The following is a 19,621-nucleotide window of genomic DNA, read 5'->3' on the forward strand; positions in this document are numbered from 1 at the left end:
CGGGGTGTGTGGTGCAATACGCAAAGGAGTTCTGCTACAAAAAAAAAGCTCTATACTCTCTAAAGCTCATGCCCCCCCCCCCCCCCATGCCTCTGTGATGTTGCCGGAGGCCGAGTGAGGGATTTTGCTTCCAGAGAGCCTTTTCAAGTTTGATCTGTCGGTTTATCGACCCCTCCTGCCAGGTTTCTGTCAGGCCGATATTTTACGGTCTTACCTTGACTGGTTTATTGCAACTGTATTTTACCCGAACTTCAGGGCAGATTTCCTAAACAAACAAACCAATAAATCATGACAGCCCAAGGAAGAGAGAGTCCCAAGGGACAGCGTGCATGTCGGTAGATACCCCAGCGCTCTTGCAAGTGATTAAGGCCAGGGGGTGTGTGCCCTGCCTACGCTGCTGCTCAGCAGTGCCCCACGGCCTGGCTCCATCGGTTCTCAACTGTGAATGGGCTTTGTGGTTTCCACTGGCTGAAGGTCCACCAAGCCTCACATAGAATCCCACAAATATTTGAGTGGATCCCGTAGGACTCAGAATCGCCTCATCCTAACAGACTGTCAGACAGCTACCTTGGAGCGAAAGCGTCCCGCTGGCTGCTTGGATAAACCTGGAATTATGGGATGCACGGTCCTCTCACTGCTTTGGGGGCCACACAGGTGGGTGACCGCGGTTTCCGCGCGACTGAGGCAGCAGGTAGTCAGCTGGGAGCCGTGCAAGATCCACCTCTAGGCCCCCTTGTCCTGGCCTCGGATGAACGGCAGCAGTTCGTTGGTGAGGGCGTGGTGCTTGTCTCGCCAGTGGAAATGGGTGGGGGGCTGGCGGGGCCCCCGCTCGTACTCAAAGTGGGGGCTCAGCTCAAAGGCCAAGGAGGACTTCACCAGCCCCACGCCGCCCGCCTTTTCGGGGCCAGGGTGGTAGACGCGTCCGTTCTCCGGGAGCATCAGCAGCCTCTCGGGCTGGAAGGGCGTAGTCAGTCTGTCTGCCCCGCCGCAGTAGGACAGAAGCTCCTCGCCGGAGGCGCCCTGCAAGAGGTGGGTGAAGACGACGGGCCGGTCGTCGCAGCGGACGTAGTTGTGCTCCCGGCCGCAGGGGGAGAGGTAGGGGAAGGTGTCCTCGTAGCGCCCGCTCTGGTTAACCCTGAGTTGCTTGAAGAAGAAGGCCAGGAACTGCTTATCTGGAGGAGGGAGAAAAAGCAACGTTTGATGCCTTTGAAAGCAAAGTAAGCCAGTATCATGATGCCCCTGTATAAATCGATGGTGCGGTCTCATTTGAGTACTGTGTGCAGTTCTGGTTGCCGCACCTCAAAAAGGATATTATAGCATTGGAAAAGGTCCAGAAAAAGGGCAACTAGAATGATTAAAGGTTTGGAACACTTTCCCTATGAAGAAAGGTTAAAACGCTTGGACTGGATGGGACATTGGCCTGATCCAACATAGCTTCTCTTAGGTTCTTATGTGTGACACAGAGTGTTGGACTGGATGGGCCATTGGCCTGATCCAATATGGCTTCTCTTAGGTTCTTATGTGTGACACAGAGTGTTGGACTGGATGGGCCATTGGCCTGATCCAACAGGGCTTCTCTTATGTTCTTATGTGTGACACAGAGTGTTCGACTGGATGGGCCATTGGCCTGATCCAACAGGACTTCTCTTATGTGTGACACAGAGTGTTGGACTGGATGGGCCACTGGCCTGATCCAACATAGCTTCTCTTAGGTTCTTATGTGTGACACAGAGTGTTGGACTGGATGGGCCATTGGACTGATCCAATATGGCTTTCTCTTATGTGTGACACAGAGTTTTGGACTGGATGGGCCATTGGACTGATCCAACAGGGCTTCTCTTATGTGTGACACAGTGTTGGACTGGGTGGGCCATTGGTCTGATCCAACAGGGCTTCTCTTAGGTTCTTATGTGTGACACAGAGTGTTGGACTGGATTTGCCATTGGCCTGATCCAACAGGGCTTCTCTTATGTCCTTATCATCTTTTTCTCAAGCTAAAGAATCCCACAAATCAGAGCTCTCAGGCAGAACTAAGCATCGACCTTGGTCAGAGGCAGTCTGTCAGCCTCCAGAACCCAAGGCCCTCCACTTTGCCTCTCTGAAGTCACTTTCGTGTCTGCCTTTCCCAGCCTTGCTGTTAGAGCGCTTCTGGCTCCAAACGCTAAGAGACAGATCAAAGCAACCTTGTGCTCTGATATGCAGGTACGGCTGCCCTCCGAGGGCTCGGCTTCTGTGTGACAGACAGGTCTCCTGACCCTCGACGCGTATTTCAGCTCTCTCTCTGGCGGCTGATGGTGCCCCGCAACCTTTACAGAGGCGCAAATCAGAGAAAAAGAGAATGCAACACCTTTTTAGCTGCTAGCGCAAGCTTCTTGTGGGTACTTAACTGTTTCCCCCCCCCCCGCACTAGGGGCCTGCGGCTCTTCTTTCTGTTGGCTAATGGGCCATTTTATTTCAGAGCTTGTGCCTCATCCTTGCTTGTCAAGGCCATAATAGCCTTCCTTTTGGGGTGAGCACGGGAGAAAAACTGGTGTTCTAAGTGCCGCAGTCAATCATTTCTTGTGAAGTACGATAGAAAGCAAGGAAGCTCGCCAGTTCTGCTGTCAGCTCCCAATTCCTTGGTGGAGCAAAGAATTGGACTTCCTGATGGCACCTGGTTTTTTTTGGCCACTGTGTGACAGAGTGTTGGGTTGGATGGCTTCTCTTATGTTCTTACGTCTGGGGCAGTGATGCTCTGTCTTCTTGGTGCTGGGGGGGGGACTGTGGGAGGGCTTCTAGTGTCCTGGCCCCACTGATGGACCTCCTGATGGCACCTGGGTTTTGGCCACTGTGTGACACAGAGTGGTGGATTGGACAGGCCACTGGCCTGATCCAACATGGCTTCTCTTACGTCTGGGGGAGTGATGCTCTGTCTTCTTGGTACTGGGGGGGGGGAACTGTGGGAGGGCTTCTAGTGTCCTGGCCCCACTGATGGACCTCCTGATGGCACCTGGGTTTTGGCCACTGTGTGACAGAGTGTTGGGTTGGATGGCTTCTCTTATGTTCTTATGTCTGGGGCAGTGATGCTCAGTATTCTTGGCACTCGAGGGGGGGCACAGAGGGAGGGCTTCTAGTGTCCTGGCCCCGCTGTTGGACCTCCTGATGGCACCTGGGTTTTGGCCACTGTGTGACACAGAAGGTTGGACTGGATGGACCATTTGCCTGATCCAACATGGCTTCTCTTATGTCTGGGGCAGTGATGCTCTGTCTTCTTGGTGCTTGGGGGAGGGGAACAGTGGGAGAGCTTCTAGTGTCCTGGCCCCACTGATGGACCTCCTGATGGCACCTGGTTTTTTTGGCCACTGTGTGACACAGAGTGTTGGGCTGGATGGGACATTTGCCTGACCCAACATGGCTTCTCTTATGTCTGGGGCAGTGATGCTCTGTTTTCTTGGCGCTTGGGAGGCAAGAGTAAGAGGGCTTCTGGAATTCTGGTCTTACTGATGAACCTCCTGATGGCACCTGGGTTTTGGCCACTGTGTGACACAGAGTGGTGGATTGGACAGGCCACTGGCCTGATCCAACATGGCTTCTCTTACGTCTGGGGCAGTGATGCTCTGTCTTCTTGGTACTGGGGGGGGGGGCGGGAACTGTGGGAGGGCTTCTAGTGTCCAGGCCCCACTGATGGACCTCCTGATGGCACCTGGGTTTTGGCCACTGTGTGACACAGAGTGTTGGACTGGATGGGCCACTGGCCTGACCCTACATGGCTTCTCTTCTGTTCAGAGCAGTAGCCAGCTAGTCTGTGGCTTAGAAGGAGGCCACCGGAGTCCTTCCTGTGTGGGCCCCCTTCCACATTAGTCAATCGGCTTATTCCAGCCAACCAATGCAGCCGTTTGCAGTCTAGCCCACTAGTCACAGTCAAGGTTACCTTTGGCTTCTGTTTCCCACTAAATTGCTTTTTGAGTTCAGCGTCACAAATTCTGCCTCGAGGGGATCTGAGACTCTGCAGGCAGTTGGATCTGAAAGGGCTGCAGCTTGCTGGCAAAGAGAGCCCCGGGCACTGGGAGGTGGGCCTCAAGGCTTGTGCCCAGGGTGCCAGGAGTCTGAGAACAATGCTGGCGGACGTGCCCAGTTTCCCCGATATGCCAAATGGCTGAGACTCTGTCGGAGCTGGAGATGAGAATGGCTCTTGTCCTGCACAAGCATTTTCTGTACGTGGGGATTTCTGGGACAAGGACCCTGCAGTCTGGATCACAAAAGCGAAAGAGACAAAGCTCCTCAAAAATAGGGGTCCCCAGCCTAGTGCCCGTGGGCACCACCGTGTGCCCATCAAGTGCTTCTTGAAAGTGGGCAAGGCTAACTGGGGCTTCTGCCAACCAAGGCTCCTGATTGGCCACTGGATAGCCAATTGGCTGTGTGTATTGTTAGAAATGTTGCTTTGGAAGCAGCCACCACCACAGCACAGGAATCATAGAGTTGGAAGGGACCTCCAGGGTCATCTAGTCCAACCCCCTGAACAATGCAGGAAACCCACAAATACCTACCTCTAAGTTCACAGGATCCTCATTGCTGTCAGATGGCCATCTAGCCTCTGTTTTAAAACCTTCAAGGAAGGAGAGCCCACCACCTCCTGAGTTGGAAGGGACCTCCAGGGTCATCTAGTCCAGCCCCCTGCACAATGCAGGAAACTCACAAACCCCTCCCCCTAAATTCACAGGATACTCATTGCTGTCAGATGGCCATCTAGCCTCTGTTTCAAAACCTCCAAGGAAGGAGAGCCCACCACCTCCCGAGGAAGCCTGTTCCACTGAGGAACCTGTCGTAGAACCATATGGAAGGAATCTCCAGGGTCATCTAGTCCAACCCCTAGCACCATGCAGGAAACTCACAAACCCCTCCCCCTAAATTCACAGGATCCTCATTGCTGTCAGATGGCCGTCCAGCCTCTGTTGAAAAACCTCCAAGGAAGGAGAGCCCACCACCTCCTGAGTTGGAAGGGACCTCCAGGGTCATCTAGTCCAACCCCCTGCACAATGCAGGAATCTCACAAACACCTCCCCCTAAATTCACAGGATCTTCATTGCTGTCAGATGGCCATCTAGCCTCTGTTTAAAAACCTCCAAGGAAGGAGAACTCACCACCTCCCAAGGAGGAAGCCTGTTCCACTGAGGAACCGCTCTCACGGTGAGGAAGTTCTTCCTAATGTTGAGCCAGAAACTCTTTTGATTTAATTTCAACCCACTGGTTCTGGTCCGACCTTCCGGGGCCACAGAAAACAATTGCACACCATCCTCTATAGGACAGCCCTTCAAGTACTTGAAGATGGTGATCATATCACTTCTCAGCCGCCTCCTCTCCAAGCTAAACATCTTCAGCTCCTTCAACCTTTCCTTGAGGCCCCCTTACCACTACCAACACATCCCCCAGTGCCTGACTCCTCTCCTCTCCGTCTGTTTGTTATCAAGAGCCCTGACTCAGGGCAGCTTCATGTGCTTACCTGGTGCAAGTGCAGACCCCGGTGCAGGAAAGCACCAACAAACGCGAACATATGTGGCTCTCTCGCCAGGTACACCCTGACTGGGAGCCCCCTTGCCTTCACAGCTCTCAAATAAGCATTGCCCCCAAACACCAGCCATTTGTGGGATCTTAACAGATTATTGAAGACTTGTGGAAAACTAACTTCAACTAGCAGAATGTAAAGAGAGTGACAAAAACATCAGAAGAGCTCTGCTGGATCAGACCAGTGAGGATTCATCTAGTCCAGCATCCTGTCTTGCACAGTAGCCAGCAGGTTCTTTCTGGAGGTCCAACAAGAGGCCGTAGAGGCCGAGGCCTTCATAAGAACATCAGAAGAGCCCTGCTGGATCAGACCAGTGAGGGTCCATCTAATCTAGCATCCTGTCTCACACGGTGGCCAACAGGTTCTTCTGGAGGTCCAACAAGAGGCCTTAGAGGCCGAGGCCTTCATAAGAACATCAGAAGAGCCCTGCTGGATCAGATCCAGTGAGGGTCCATCTAGTCCCAGCCTCCTAGCTCACACAATGGCCAACAAGTTCTTCTGGAGGTCCAGCAACAGGGCTTAGAGGCCAAGGCCTTTGTAAGATCATAGAAGAGCTCTGCTGGACTACACCAGTGGTCCATCTAGTCCAGCATCCTGTCTCACACAGTGGCCAACAGGTTCTTCTGGAGGTCCAACAAGAGGCCTTAGAGGCCAAGGCCTTCATAAGAACATCAGAAGAGCCCTGCTGGATCAGACCAGCGAGGGTCCATCTAGTTTAGCATCCTGTCTCACACAGTGGCCAACCAGTTCCTCTGAAGAGCCAACAACAGGGCAGAGAGGCAGAGGCCTTCCTCTGAGAAGAACATCAGAAGAGCCCTGCTGGGTTAGAGCAGTGAAGGTCCATCCAGTCCAGCCTCTTGTCTCAAACAGTGGCTAGCCAGTTCCTCTGGAGGGCCAACAACAGGGCAGAGAGGTGGAGGCCTTCCTCTGAGAAGAACATCAAAAGAGCCCTGTTGGGTTAGAGCAGTGAAGGTCCATCCAGCCTCTTGTCTCACACAGTGGCCAACTAGTTCCTCTGGAGGGCCAACAACAGAGAGGCGGAGGCCTTCTCCTGAGAAGGACATCAGAAGAGCACTGCTGGGTTAGAGCAGTGAAGGTCCATCCATTCCAGCTTCTTGTCTCACACAGTGGCTAGCCAGTTTCTCTGGAGGGCCAACAACAGGGCAGAGAGGCTGAGGCCTTCCCGAGAAGAACCTCAGAAGAGCCCTGCTGGGTCAGACCAGTGAGGGTCCATCTAGTCCAGCCTCCTGTCTCACGCAACGGCCAACAAGTTCTTCTGGAGGTCCAGCAACAGGGCATAGAGGCCAAGGCCTTCGTAAGACCATAGAAGAGCTCTGCTGGACTACACCAGCGGTCCATTTAGTCCAGCATCCTGTTTCACACCCAGTGTCTGGAGTGCCAACAACAGGGCACAGAGGGCCGAGGCCTTCCCTCGATGTTGCCTCTCAACAGTAGTATTCAAAGATGGATGGTCTCTGAATGGGGAGGTTGCCCTCAGTTACCCACAGCTAGTAGCTGCAGAGAAATTTTGTGAATAACGTCTTATTGACCGGGATTGTTTTTTCTGAGCCACGCAGTTACGACTTCCATGGCACACCATCTTGATTTACTACTTTTGGTACCAGGCCCTGGCAACTGGGTTTGAGAGATGCAGCTCCCCACCCCCTGCTTCCCTCGGCGGTATTTACTAGCCTGCAAAGGCACGAGCCAGAAACGAACGCAAGTTATTAATAGCACAGCAGCAGCGGGGTAATTGGGGAGAGGAAATTAAGATGCTCCTGGCATCAGGTTTGCTTCTGCTGGGAGCCCTGCGAAGTCTGGAGAGGGAGGCAACGGAGAAGGGAAAGGACACTGCTGGTTAAAGCTATAAAGCCAGTTAACCAGGTAAAACCTTGTGCAAACTGGGAATGGAATGCCAGGGCTTGGATCATCTTTGAATTAGAAGGTGGCAGAACAGGAGACAAGGAAAATGTCTGCTGGGGGGGGGGGAGGGAGAAGAAGAGGAAGAAGAAGAAGAAGAGGAAGAGGGAGAAGAGGAAGAGAAAGAAGAAGAGAAAGAAGACGAGGGAGAAGAGGAAGAAGAAGAAGAGGGAGAGGGAGAAGAGGAAGAAGAAGAGGAAGAACAGGAAGAAGAAGAAGAGGGAGAGGGAGAAGAGGAAGAACAGGAAGAAGAAAAAGAGGAAGAAGAAGAGGAAGAACAGGAAGAAGAAGAAGAAGAAGAGGAAGAGGGAGAAGAGGAAGAACAATAAGAAGAAGAGAGAGAAGAAGAGGAAGAAGAAGAGGAAAAAAGAGGAAGAGGAAAAGGAGGAAGATAGAAGAAGAGGAGGGCGGAAGAAGAAGAAGAGGAAGAAAAAGAAGAGAAGAGGAAGAAGATGACGAAGAAATGAAAGGAGAGGAAAAAGAACCTGAAGAAGAAGAAGAGGAAGAACAGGAAGAAGATGAAGAGAAAGAAGAAGAGGAAGAAAAAGAGGAAGAGGAAAAGAGGAAGAGGAGGAAGAAGAGGAGGAAGAAAAAGGCTGAAGCTTTATACCCCGACCTTCTCTCTGAATCAGACACTCAGAGTGGCTCACAATCTCCTTCATCTTCCTCCCCCACAACAGACACCATGTGAGGTGGGTGGGGCTGAGAGGGCTCTCACAGCACCTGCCCTTTCAAGGACAACCTCTGCCAGAGCTCTGGCTGACCCAAGGCCATTCCAGCAGGTGCAAGTGGAGGAGTGGGGAATCCAACCCGGTTCTCCCAGATAAGAGAGCTCTGGCTGACCCAAGGCCATTCCAGCGGGTGCAAGTGGAGGAGTGGGGAATCAAACCTGGTTCTCCCAGATAAGAGAGCTCTGGCTGACCCAAGGCCATTCCAGCAGGTGCAAGTGGAGGAGTGGGGCATCAAACCCGGTTCTCCCAGATAAGAGAGCTCTGGCTGACCGAAGGCCATGCTAACAGGTGCAAGTGGAGGAGTGGGGAATCAAACCTGGTTCTCCCAGATAAGAGAGCTCTGGCTGACCCAAGGCCATTCCAGCAGGTGCAAGTGGAGGAGTGGGGAATCCAACTCAGGTCTCCCAGATAAGAGTCCGCACACTTAACCACTACCCCAAACTGCCTGCGTTTTCCATCTTCTTTTTACGAGGAGGAAATTGATGCTGGGGATTTAAGACAGAACAGGCTCTGCTGGGCTCACCCAGAGCACAATTTGACCGGACACCCTTCCAAAACGGTTCTGAGCGAGACAAACGGCTTGTGGCATTCCCCCTTCCTGGCACCAGGCCAGGGCTGTAACAGGGCGCATCAGATGCGAGAGGGATGGAGGTGGTACGTGGCACCCTTCCTTCACGGCACGGCTGGGATGCAAGGACAGCGTCCCTCTGCAGTGCCGCTTGGACGGGGCCGCTGACGCATGCGGCGGGTGCGAGTGACTCCCGGGAAAGAGGCGGGGGCACGTCAGCAAGCGGGCGACAGGCAAACGGTCCAGAGACTGACACGCCACCGATTGGCAGGGTCTTTCCCAGCTGCACGAGGCGCTCGGAGCCAGAACAGACAACCTCAAGGGGCTGCTCCTGACCTTAAAAGAACTCTGAAACATGGATTGATCCTTCTGTTAAGTACGAACCGTAACGCAAGCGTGAAATCGGCTCGGGGACCTTCCAGTGCCAACAGAACTTGTCTTGTACGGCAGCAGGGTGATTTTGGAACTGTGCCCAAACTGGAATAGGAGTCCAGCCCCAAACACGAAGATGATGATATTGGATTGGTATCCCGCCCTTCACTCTGAATCTCAGAGCAGCTCACAGTCTCTTTTATTGTCTTCCCCCCACAACAGACACCCTGTGAGGCGGGTGGGGCTGGGAGAGCTCTCACAGCAGCTGCCCTTTCAAGGACAGAGCCCCAGAGCGGCCTACAATCTCCTTTCCCTTCCTCCCCCACAACAGACCACCCTTGTGAGGCAGGTGGGGCTGGGAGAGCTCTCCGAGAAGCTGCCCTTTCAAGGACAGAGCCCCAGAGCGGCTACAATCTCCTTTCCCTTCTTCCCCCCACAACAGACAACCCTGTGAGGTGGGGGGGGGGCTGAGAGAGCTCTGACAAGAAACTGCCCTTTCAAGAACCACTCATGAGAGAGCTATGGCTGACCCAAGGCCATTCCAGCAGTTGTTAAGTGGAGGAGTGGGGAATCAAACCCGGTTCTCCCAGATAAGAGTCCGCACACTGAACCATTACACCGAATTGGCGCTCTCACGTACATGAAGCTGCCTTATATTGAATCAGGCCACTGACATGTCACAGTCAGTACTGCCTACTCAGATTGCAGCGGCTCTCCTGGGTGTCTTAGGCAGAAGTTTTCCCCCATCATTAGCTGCCTGGTCCTTTTAGAGAGCCGGTCTGGTGCAGTGGTTAAGTATGCGGACTCTTATCTGGGGAGAACTGGGTTTGATTCCCAACTCCTCCACTTGCACCTGCTGGAATGGCCTCGGGTCAGCCAGAGCTCTCTTATCTGGGAGAGACGGGTCTGATTCCCCACTCCTCCACTTGCAGCTGCTGGAACGGCCTTGGGTCAGCCAGAGCTCTGGCAGAGGTTGTCCTTGAAAGGGCAGCTGCTGGGAGAGCCCTCTCAGCCCCACGCACCTCACAGGGTGTCTGTTGTGGGGGAGGAAGGGAAAGGAGATTGTGAGCCGCTCTGAGACTCTTCGGAGTGGAGGGCGGGATATAAATCCAATATCTTCATCTACCTCACAGGGTGTGTCTGTTGTGGGGGAAGAAGGGAAAGGAGATTGTGAGCCGCTCTGAGACTCTTCGGCGTGGAGGGCGGGATATAAATCCAGTATCTTCATCTACCTCACAGGTGGTGTCTGTTGTTGGGGAGGAAGGGAAAGGATATTGTGAGCCACTCTGAGACTCTTCGGAGTGGAGTGCGGGATATAAATCCAGTATCTTCATCTACCTCACAGGGTGTCTGTTTGTGGGGGGAGGAAGGTAAAGGAGATTGTGAGCCGCTCTGAGACTCTTGGGAGTGGAGGGCGGGATATAAATCCAGTATCTTCATCTACCTCACAGGGTGTCCTGTTGTGGGGGAGGAAGGTAAAGGAGATTGTGAGCCACTCTGAGACTCTTCGGAGTGGAGGGATATAAATCCAATATCTTCATCTTCTACTGCTGCTGCTGCTGTTCAAGAGCAGCCAAAGACCAGCCCTGGTGCATACAGCCCAATGGAACATGGAATCTTTATACGCTGCCTTGCTGTGGTAGCTGGGCTCAAAGCGTCGTGCCAACAGCAAAAGAAACATACCCATGAAAATTAACAGCCAAAGTCTAACATTTTTTAAAAAAATGGTTTGTGCGTTTGAGTCGAATGAATGCCCAGAATGCAGGGTTGTTGTTTTTTTTTGCCGTCTTCTGGGAATGGAGCAGGGGTCACTGGGGGCATGTGGTGGTGGGGGGGGGGGGGGGAAGGTATTTGTGAATTTCCTGCAGTGTGCAGGGAGTTAGACTAGATTACCATGGGGGACCCTTCCAACTCTGTGATTCTATGAGTAGATCTATGTAGCTTCTACCATGTTCTCAAACAGGTGCCTGATGGAGCTGCTGCATACGCTGATATAACTGCTCTCCCCAAGGAAAAATATGGTACATTCAGCATCACAGAACTCCCCTAATCTCAAACAACTCCTCACCCACAACAACAGAACATCTCATCTGAGCTCGGACACTGGTACCAGAGCTTGCAATAAACCTAAGCTCTTGGAGAATTGGCTACATCATGTCAGACTTTGGAACTTCAAATGAAAACGAACCATTTTGTTTCAAAATTAATCCATTTATTTGAGAACTAGTGGTCCGGGATAGAAGCAGATTGAGTTTGATACCTTCCAAGGCCGTGCCTGGTATTTTGTAGAGGACATGAAAGCATAACAATAAAACCATTCTCACACCCTGAGAGACAGTTGCCTGTTCCCAGACTTCCCTTATCTCTTTCCCAAGGAAGGAACCCGCTGGTTACCTTGGGGCATACCAGCTTCAAAGGCTCCAGGCGCTTGTTGGTGCCAAGCGAGAAATTCCTCCCTTGCGGTTAGAAACTGTCCCTTTCGTTTGAAATGCAAACCTTTATTCCCATGGTTAGTAATAGCATACTAAGAGGTCATTCAAAAGAGGTCATTCAAAAGAGTCCCCAGCTTGCTGGGGGGAAAGTGCAGATGACTGGGGAAGGCAATGGCAAACCACCCTGTAAAAAAAAAGTCTGCTGTGAAAACGTTGTGAAAGCAACTTCACCCCAGAGTCAGAAACGACTGGTGCTTGCACAGGGGACTACTTTTACCTTAAAGAGCCCCGTGGCACAGTGTATTAAAGCTGCAATACCGCAGTCCTAAGCTCTGCTCATGACCTGAGTTTGATCCCAGGCGGAAGCTGGGGTTTTCAGATAGCGGGCTCGAGGTTGACTCAGCCTTCCATCCTTCAGAGATCAGTAAAATGAGCCCCCCAGCCTGCTGGGGGGAAAGTCCAGATGACTGGGGAAGGCAACGGCAAACTACCCCTTAAAAAGCATTGTGAAAGCAACGTCACCACCCCCGGAGTCGGATACGACTGGTGCTTGCACAGGGGACCTTCCTTTTCCATGGTCTCCCTTCTTAGTTGTCTCTTTTCTAAAACGAAAAGCCCCCACATTCTTCAGCCTTTCCTCCCAGGGAAGTGGCTCCAACCCCTCCAGTTACCATCTAGGCTTCCGGGGAAAGAAAGAGGGCTAGCGGCAGGGCCGTAGCCGGAAAAATTTAGGGGGAGAGGGGCAGGGAATAAAATTTTAGGTGGAGGGGTCGCCCCACTCTGGTGGCCCCCCCCCCACTCTCTCCCACCGCCGATTTGGCAGCTCCCGGGGCTCTTTCAAGGACCCCCCCCACTGATCAGCTGATTGATGGCGCTCTCACAGCACATTCAGTGCTGGGGTGCAGGATGCGGGAAGGACCAGCTGGTTCTTTCTGCTACCAGTGCCCCAGTGCTGAACGTGCCGCGAGAGCGGTGGAAAACCCCGCACAGGAGGTCCCGGCCTCAGCGCGCTTTTCCCGTCCATCAGCTGATCGGTGGGGGGGTCCTCCTTCAAAGAGCCCCGGGAACCGGCGCTTTACCACAGTGGCCCCCAACCTTTTCGACACCAGGCACCCGCCTTTTGTGGAAGACGATTTTTCCACGGACGGGTGAGGATGGGGGGTGGCTGGGGTTTTTGGCTGCCCGTCCCTGCCCTCCATGGGGGTCCTTCAAATGAGAGGTAGGCAAAGGTCACTGCCGCGCTATCCCTTCCGCTCCCCCGGGATCTGTTCAAATGAAAGAGGGGGTGCTTTGGAGTGAGGCTGCGCTGTCTCTGGAGAGCCAGTTTGGTGTAGTGGTTAAGTGTGTGGACTCTTATCTGGGAGAACCGGGTTTGATTCCCCACTCCTCCACTTGCAGCTGCTGGAATAGCCTTGGGTCAGCCATAGCTCTGGCAGAGGTTGTCCTTGAAAGGGGCAGCTGCTGTGAGAGCCCTCTCAGCCCCACCCCACCTCACAGGGTGTCTGTGGTGGGGGAGGAAGGTAATGGAGATTGTGAGCCCGCTCTGAGACTCTTTCGGAGTGGAGGGTGGGATATAAATTCATCATCACCATCACCATCTTCTTCTTCTTCTTCTTCTTCCGTGCCTCTTTGTCCCACCTGGGATACAGGCAGGGGCGAAAGGGGCAGTGCGGTGTCTGCCTCACTCTGCGGCCACGGACCGGTACTGGTCCACGGGCCAGGGGTTGGGGACACCCTGCTTTACCAGGTGGGTGGGTGGGAGGGAGGGAGAGGGGAGGGGAGGTGCTGCAGAGGAGGGCGGGAACCAACAGAGCGATGGAGAAGACGACGACAACGACGTTGGATTTATATTCCGCCCTCCACTCAAGTGTCTCAGAGCGGGTACATCACACCAGTCCAATTACTTAAAATTAATCCAGGTCTATCCCAAAACGGACATATGGACATGTGAACATATGAAGCTGCCTTATACTGAATCAGACCCTTGGTCCACCAAAGTCAGTCTTGTCTACTCAGACTGGCAGCGGCTCTCCAGGGTCTCAAGCTGAGGTTTTTCATGCCTACTTGCCTGGATTCTTTTAGTTGGAGATACCGGGGATTGAACCTTGGACCTTCTGCTTACCAAGCAGATGCTCTACACACTGAGCCATCGTCCCTCCCCATGAACATCTGAAGCTGCCTTCTACTGAATCAGACTCTGGGTCCATCAAAGTCAGTCTTGTCTACTCAGACTGGCAGCAGCTCTCCAGGGTCTCCAGCTGAGGTTTTTCACACCTATTTGCCTGGACCCTTTTTTTAGTTGGAGATGCCGGGGATGAACCTGGGACCCTCCCTGCTTACCAAGCAGATGCTCTACCACTGAGCCACTGCCCCTCCCTAAAGTCAGTATTGTCTACTCAGACTGGCAGCGGCTCTCCAGGGTCTCAAGCTGAGGTTTTACACACCTACTTGCCTGGATCCTTTTTTGGAGATGCCCAAGGATTGAACCTGGGACCTCCTGCTTACCAAGCAGATGCTCTACCACAGAGCCACCGCCCCTCCCTAAAGTCAGTCTTGTCTCCTCAGACCGGCAGCGGCTCTCCAGGGTCTCCAGCTGAGGTTTTTCACACCTATTTGCCTGGACCCTTTTTGGAGATGCCGGGGACTGAACCTGGGACCTCCTGCTTCCCAAGCAGATGCTCTACCACTGAGCCACCCGTCCCTCTCCATCTCCCCTCTCCCCACCGCTCTTGCGGCCCCCGCTCTATCCGCTGCCATTACTCTGGCGGCCCCTGATCTCCCCCCACTTGCAGCTGCTGGAATGGCCTTGGGTCAGCCAGAGCTCTGGCAGAAATGTTGGAAATGCGGAGAAAAAATGGGTACATTTTATCTTTTTTGGGTTAGAGTCTATGAATTCTTGCAAGGAATGTTGAAAATCTGAATTCAGTTCAAGCCTGAAGTTATATTGTTATCTATGGTGAGGAAAGAGGTGGTTAAAGACGAAGCATATTTGATCATTCACATCCTCACAGCCGCAAGAATGTTATACGCAAAATATTGGAGACAAGGGAAAATCCCAAGTTTGGGAGAATTAATAGATAAGGTCTTACAAGCTGCAGAAGCTGATATACGTATGGTGATACTTAATGGGAAGTCAACATTATTGGCTAATAAAAAATGGGAGAAGCTATACGTTTGGATACAAAATAGAGTAAAAGATGAGGAAAGTAGTGGATTAAAAAGAGTAACAAATGAATATAGAGCTGAGATAAACGAAAAGAGATTGGTTAGAATGTAAGAATATCAATTAATGTATAAATTTATGATGTAATCCACCTTTACTCTCTGTTTTAATAACTGTTGAGGTTTTCATAGTTGTTCAAATTTTGGTAAAATATTATTTTTATTACATGAATCGAATTATGAAATAGGATATAAAACGGATTGTAAGGAAGAAGTTGGAATGTAACTACAGAATTTACAATATAAAATTCTTTTTTCTTAAAAAAAAGAGTCTCAGAGCAGCTCACAATCTCCTTTATCTCCCTCCCCCACAACAGGTGTGTAGCTGCAGGTAAGGGTGAGGTGGGTGGGGCTGAGAGGGCTCTTACAGCAGCTGCCCTTTCAAGGACAACCTCTGCCAGAGCTCTGGCTGACCCAAGGCCATTCCAGCAGCTGCAAGTGGAGCAGTGGGGAATCAAACCCAGTTCTCCCAGAGAAGAGAGCTCTGGCTGACCCAAGGCCATTCCAGCAGGTGCAAGTGGAGGAGTGGGGAATCAAACCCGCTTCTCCCAGATGAGAGAGCTCTGGCTGACCCAACGCCATTCCAGCAGCTGAAAGTGGAGGAGTGGGGAATCAAACCCGGTTCTCCCAGAAAAGAGAACTCTGGCTGACCCAAGGCCATTCCAGCAGGTGCAAGTGGAGGAGTGGGGAATCAAACCCCGGTTCTCCCAGATAAGAGTCCGCACACTTGACCACTACACCAAACTGGCACACAGAAGCTGCCCTTTCAAGGACTATGTGAGGGCTATGGCTGACCCAAGGCCATTCCAGGCAGCTGCAAGTGGAGGGAGATCAGGGGCCGCGGATAGAGCGGGGGGGCCGCAAGAGCGGTGGGGGAGAGGGGAGATGGGGAGAGCAATGGCAGCTGCGGGGAGAGCGGGGCAGTAAAAGGAGGGGCCATATAATTGGAAGGGGAGTTTGGGCAGAGGGGCTACGGGCCCGGCTAGCAGAAGACCTTTCTAGCTTACCTGCGGCTACACCCCGCCCCGCCGGCTCCCTGCTAAGCCTTTCCAAGCAGCCGTTCCAGGCACTCTGCGTTCACCCTAAAATGCTGCTACTTTAATTACTTGATGCAGACCACACCTGATGGGGAGCCGGCCTGGATTTTAAAGCCCCCAATTAAAGATCAGGGCGGCAAGTCTTAATACCGGCACATGGGAAGGGATAAGTGCAGTCGCGGAAGAAGATAAGAGCGCCGAAGAAGGGATTTTCAGGATCATGCTGCGGCTTAGGAGCATCTCCTCAAATTCGCACCAGAGGTGGGAGGGGGGATTTCATTTAGAACACACTCGAGAGTTCAGCAGCCCCCGTCTGCTCAGCACTGTCTGCCTGACCTTGCATAACCTGCAAGAAAAAGATGCTTCCCAGGAACGAGAGACCTGGGCCAAAGTTATGAACACAAAAAGAGCCCTGATGGATCAGACTAGTGGTCCATCTAGTCCAGCCTCCTGTTTCATGCAATGGCCAACCAGTTCCTGTTAGGTGTAGCGGTTAAGTGTGTGGACTCTTATCTGGGAGAAACGGGTTTGATTCCCCACTCCTCCATTTGCAGCTGCTGGAATGGCCTTGGGTCAGCCATAGCTCTGGCAGAGGTTGTCCTCGAAAGGGCAGCTGCTGTGAGAGCCCTCTCAGCATCGCCCACCTGACAGGGTGTCTGTTGTGGGGGGAGAAGATAAAGGAGATTGTAAGCCACTCTGAGTCTCTGATTCAGAGAGAAGGGCGGGGTATAAATCTGCAATTCTTCTTCTTCCTCTGGAGGGCCAACAACAGGGCAGAGAGGTCGAGGCCTTCCCCTGAGAAGAACATCAGAAGAGACTGCTGGATCAAACCAGTGAAGCTCCATCTAGTCCAGCATCCTGTCTCACACAGTGCCAACCAGTTCCTCTGGAGGGCCATCAACAGGGCAGAGAGGCCGAGGCCTTCCCCTGAGAAGAACCTCAGAAGAGCCCTCTGGGTCTGACCAGTGAGGGTCCATCTAGGCCAGCATCCTGTCTCACACAGTGGCCAACCAGTTCCTCTGGAGGGCCAACAACAGAGCACAGAGGCCAAGACTTTCATAAGAACATCAGAAGAGCCAGCTGGGTCAGACCCAGTGAGGGTCCATCTTCTCCAGCACACTGTCTCATCTAATGGCCAATCAGTTCCTCTGGAGGACCAACAACAGGGCAGAGAGGCCAAGGCCTTCATTAGAACATCAGAAGAGTCCTGCTGGGTCAGACCAGGGAGGGTCCATCTAGTCCAGCCTCCTGTCTCAACACAGTGGCCAACCAGTTCTTCTGGAGGGCCAACAGATGTATTTAATGGTTTAAATGGTTTTAATGGTTTAAATGGTTTTTAATGGTTTAAATGGTTTTAATGGTTTTAAATGGTTTTATGAATGTTTAATGGTTTTATGAATGTTTATTTAATGGTTTAAATGGTTTTAATGGTTTTATGAATGTTTTATCCGTTTTAGATGTATTTAAATGGTTTTAATGGTTTAAATGGTTTAATGGTTTTAGATGTATTTAAATGGTTTATGAATATGTGTGTTTGATGTGTTGGTATGTTTGTGGAAGAGCACCTCATTTCGTTGCTCTCTTTTTGTTGAGAACAATGACAATAAATTCATCTATCTATCTATCTATCTATCTATCTATCTATCTATCTATCTATCTATCTATCTATCTATCTATCTATCTATCTATCTATCTATCTATCTATCTATCTATCTATCTAACAGGGCAAAGAGGATGAGCCATTCATAAGCACCTAAGAGCATTTCTGGATCAGACCAATGAAGGTCCATCTAGTCCAGCCTCCTGTCTCACACAGTGGCAACCAGTTCTTCTGGAGGGCCAACAACAGGGCAGAGAGGCTGAGCCATTCATAAGCACCTAAGAGCATTGCTGGATCAGACCAATGAAGGTCCATCTAGTCCAGCCTTCTGTCTCACACAGTGGCCAACCAGTTCCTCTGGTGGGCCAACAGAGAACGGAAGTGAAGCCCTTCCTTTGATGTTGCCTCCTGGCCCTGGGTACAGAGCTTGACTGCTCTGCATGTGGTAGGCCGCAATCTACCTGCTATCCCCCTCAGCTAGAGTGCAAGCATCATCAAAGTCATACCTCCCTAACTTCAGTTGACCGTCTCTGCCCCTGCAACCATCTCCCTTTTCTGGTTTACGAAGGGAGCAGCTGATGGAAGGTCGGGGAGGGCACCGTGGGGCACAGAGAAGACATTACCTTTGAAGCAGGTGATGAAGTTCTTGACCTTGGCGTCATCCAGGAAAAGCTGCAAAGTGTGGGGAAGGGAGAAAGAGAAAGAGAGGATGAGTTGGCGGTCCTTCTTCAGCGCTAAAGGAAGGAGGGGAAAAAAAGTCAAACAGGGAGGGAAGACAAGCACGGGAGAGTTGCGTGAATGCAGCTCCAAAACTTGCAAGCTCTGCTGTTCAAGAGCAGCCAAAGTCCAGCCCTGGTGCATACAGCCCCATGGAACATGGAATCTTTATACGCTGCCTTGGCTGTGGTAGCTGGGCTCAAAGCGCCATGCAACGGCAAAGAAACATACCCATGAAAATTGACAGCCAAAGTCTAACATTTTTTTAAAAATGGTTGTGCGTTTGAGTCGAATGAATGCCCAGAATGTAGGGTTGTTGGTTTTTTGCCGTCTTCTGGGAATGGAGCAGGGGTCACTGGGGGCATGTGGTGGTGGTGGGGGGGGGGGGGGGAAGGCATTTGTGAATTTCTTGCAGTGTGCAGGGAGTTAGGCTAGATTACCATGGAGGTCCCTTCCAACTCTGTGATTCTATGAGTAGATCTATGTAGCTTCTACCATGTTCTCAAACAGGTGCCTGATGGAGCTGCTGCATACGCTGATATAACTGCTCCCCCCAAGGAAAAAATATGGTACATTCAGCATCACAGAACGCCCCTAATCTCAAACAACTCCTCACCCACAACAACACAACATCTTGTCTGAGCACGGACACCGGTACCAGAGCTTGCAATAAACCCAAGTGCCAACTTTGCTGCCACAGTGTGTGTGTGTGTGTATGTATATATATGTGTGTGTGTGTATACACACACACATATATTGGCTACTGTGTGACACAGAGTGATGGACTGGACAGGCCACTGGCCTGATCCAACATGCCTTCTCTTATGTTCTTATGTGACACAGAGTGTTGGACTGGAGGGGCCACTGGCCTGATCCAACAGGGCTTCTCTTATGTTCTTATGTGTGACACAGAGTGTTGGACTGGATGGGTCACTGGCCCTGATCCAACATGCCCTTCTCTTATGTTCTTATGTGTGACACAGAGTGTTGGACTGTAGGGGCCACTGGCCTGATCCAACATGGCTTCTCTTATGTTCTTATGTGTGACACAGAGTGTTGGACTGGAGGGGGCCATTGGCCTGATCCAACATGGCTTCTCTCTTATGTTCTTAAAAATATAGTACATTCAGCATCACAGAACTCCCCTAAGCTCAAACAACTCCTCACCCACAGCAACACAACATCTCATCTGAGCACGGACACTGGTACCAAAGCTTGCAATAAACCCAAGTGCCAACTTTGCTGCCACATATATGCACACACACACATAAATTGGCCACTGTGTGACACAGAGTGTTAGACTGGATGGGCCACTGGCCTGATCCAACATGGCTTCTCTCTTAGGTTCTTAAAAATATGATACATTCAGAATCACAGATCTCCCCTAATCTCAAACAACTCCTCACCCACAACAATGCAAACATTTCATCTGAGCATGGATACAGGTACCAGAGCTTGCAATAAACCCAAGTGCCAACTT

At 51.7% G+C, this 19,621-nt stretch overlaps 1 protein-coding gene across 1 annotated transcript in view; it reads right to left on the reverse strand.

Moving 5' to 3' along the window:
- Nucleotides 1–200: 200 nt before the first annotated feature.
- The window catches only part of LOC132574814 (UPF0598 protein CG30010-like), a 21,974-nt gene continuing 2,553 nt past the window's right edge, over nucleotides 201–19,621 (reverse strand). The window contains exons 2-3 of the mRNA XM_060243047.1: nucleotides 18,048–18,158; nucleotides 201–1,172 (exon numbers count right to left, since the gene is read on the reverse strand). Of these exons, the coding sequence (XP_060099030.1) occupies nucleotides 724–1,172; nucleotides 18,048–18,158 (560 nt within the window). The 3' untranslated portion in view covers nucleotides 201–723. The remainder of the gene's footprint in view (nucleotides 1,173–18,047; nucleotides 18,159–19,621) is intronic.

This window comes from Heteronotia binoei, chromosome 7 (genome assembly GCF_032191835.1).
Source record: "Heteronotia binoei isolate CCM8104 ecotype False Entrance Well chromosome 7, APGP_CSIRO_Hbin_v1, whole genome shotgun sequence".
Lineage (NCBI taxonomy): Eukaryota > Metazoa > Chordata > Lepidosauria > Squamata > Gekkonidae > Heteronotia > Heteronotia binoei.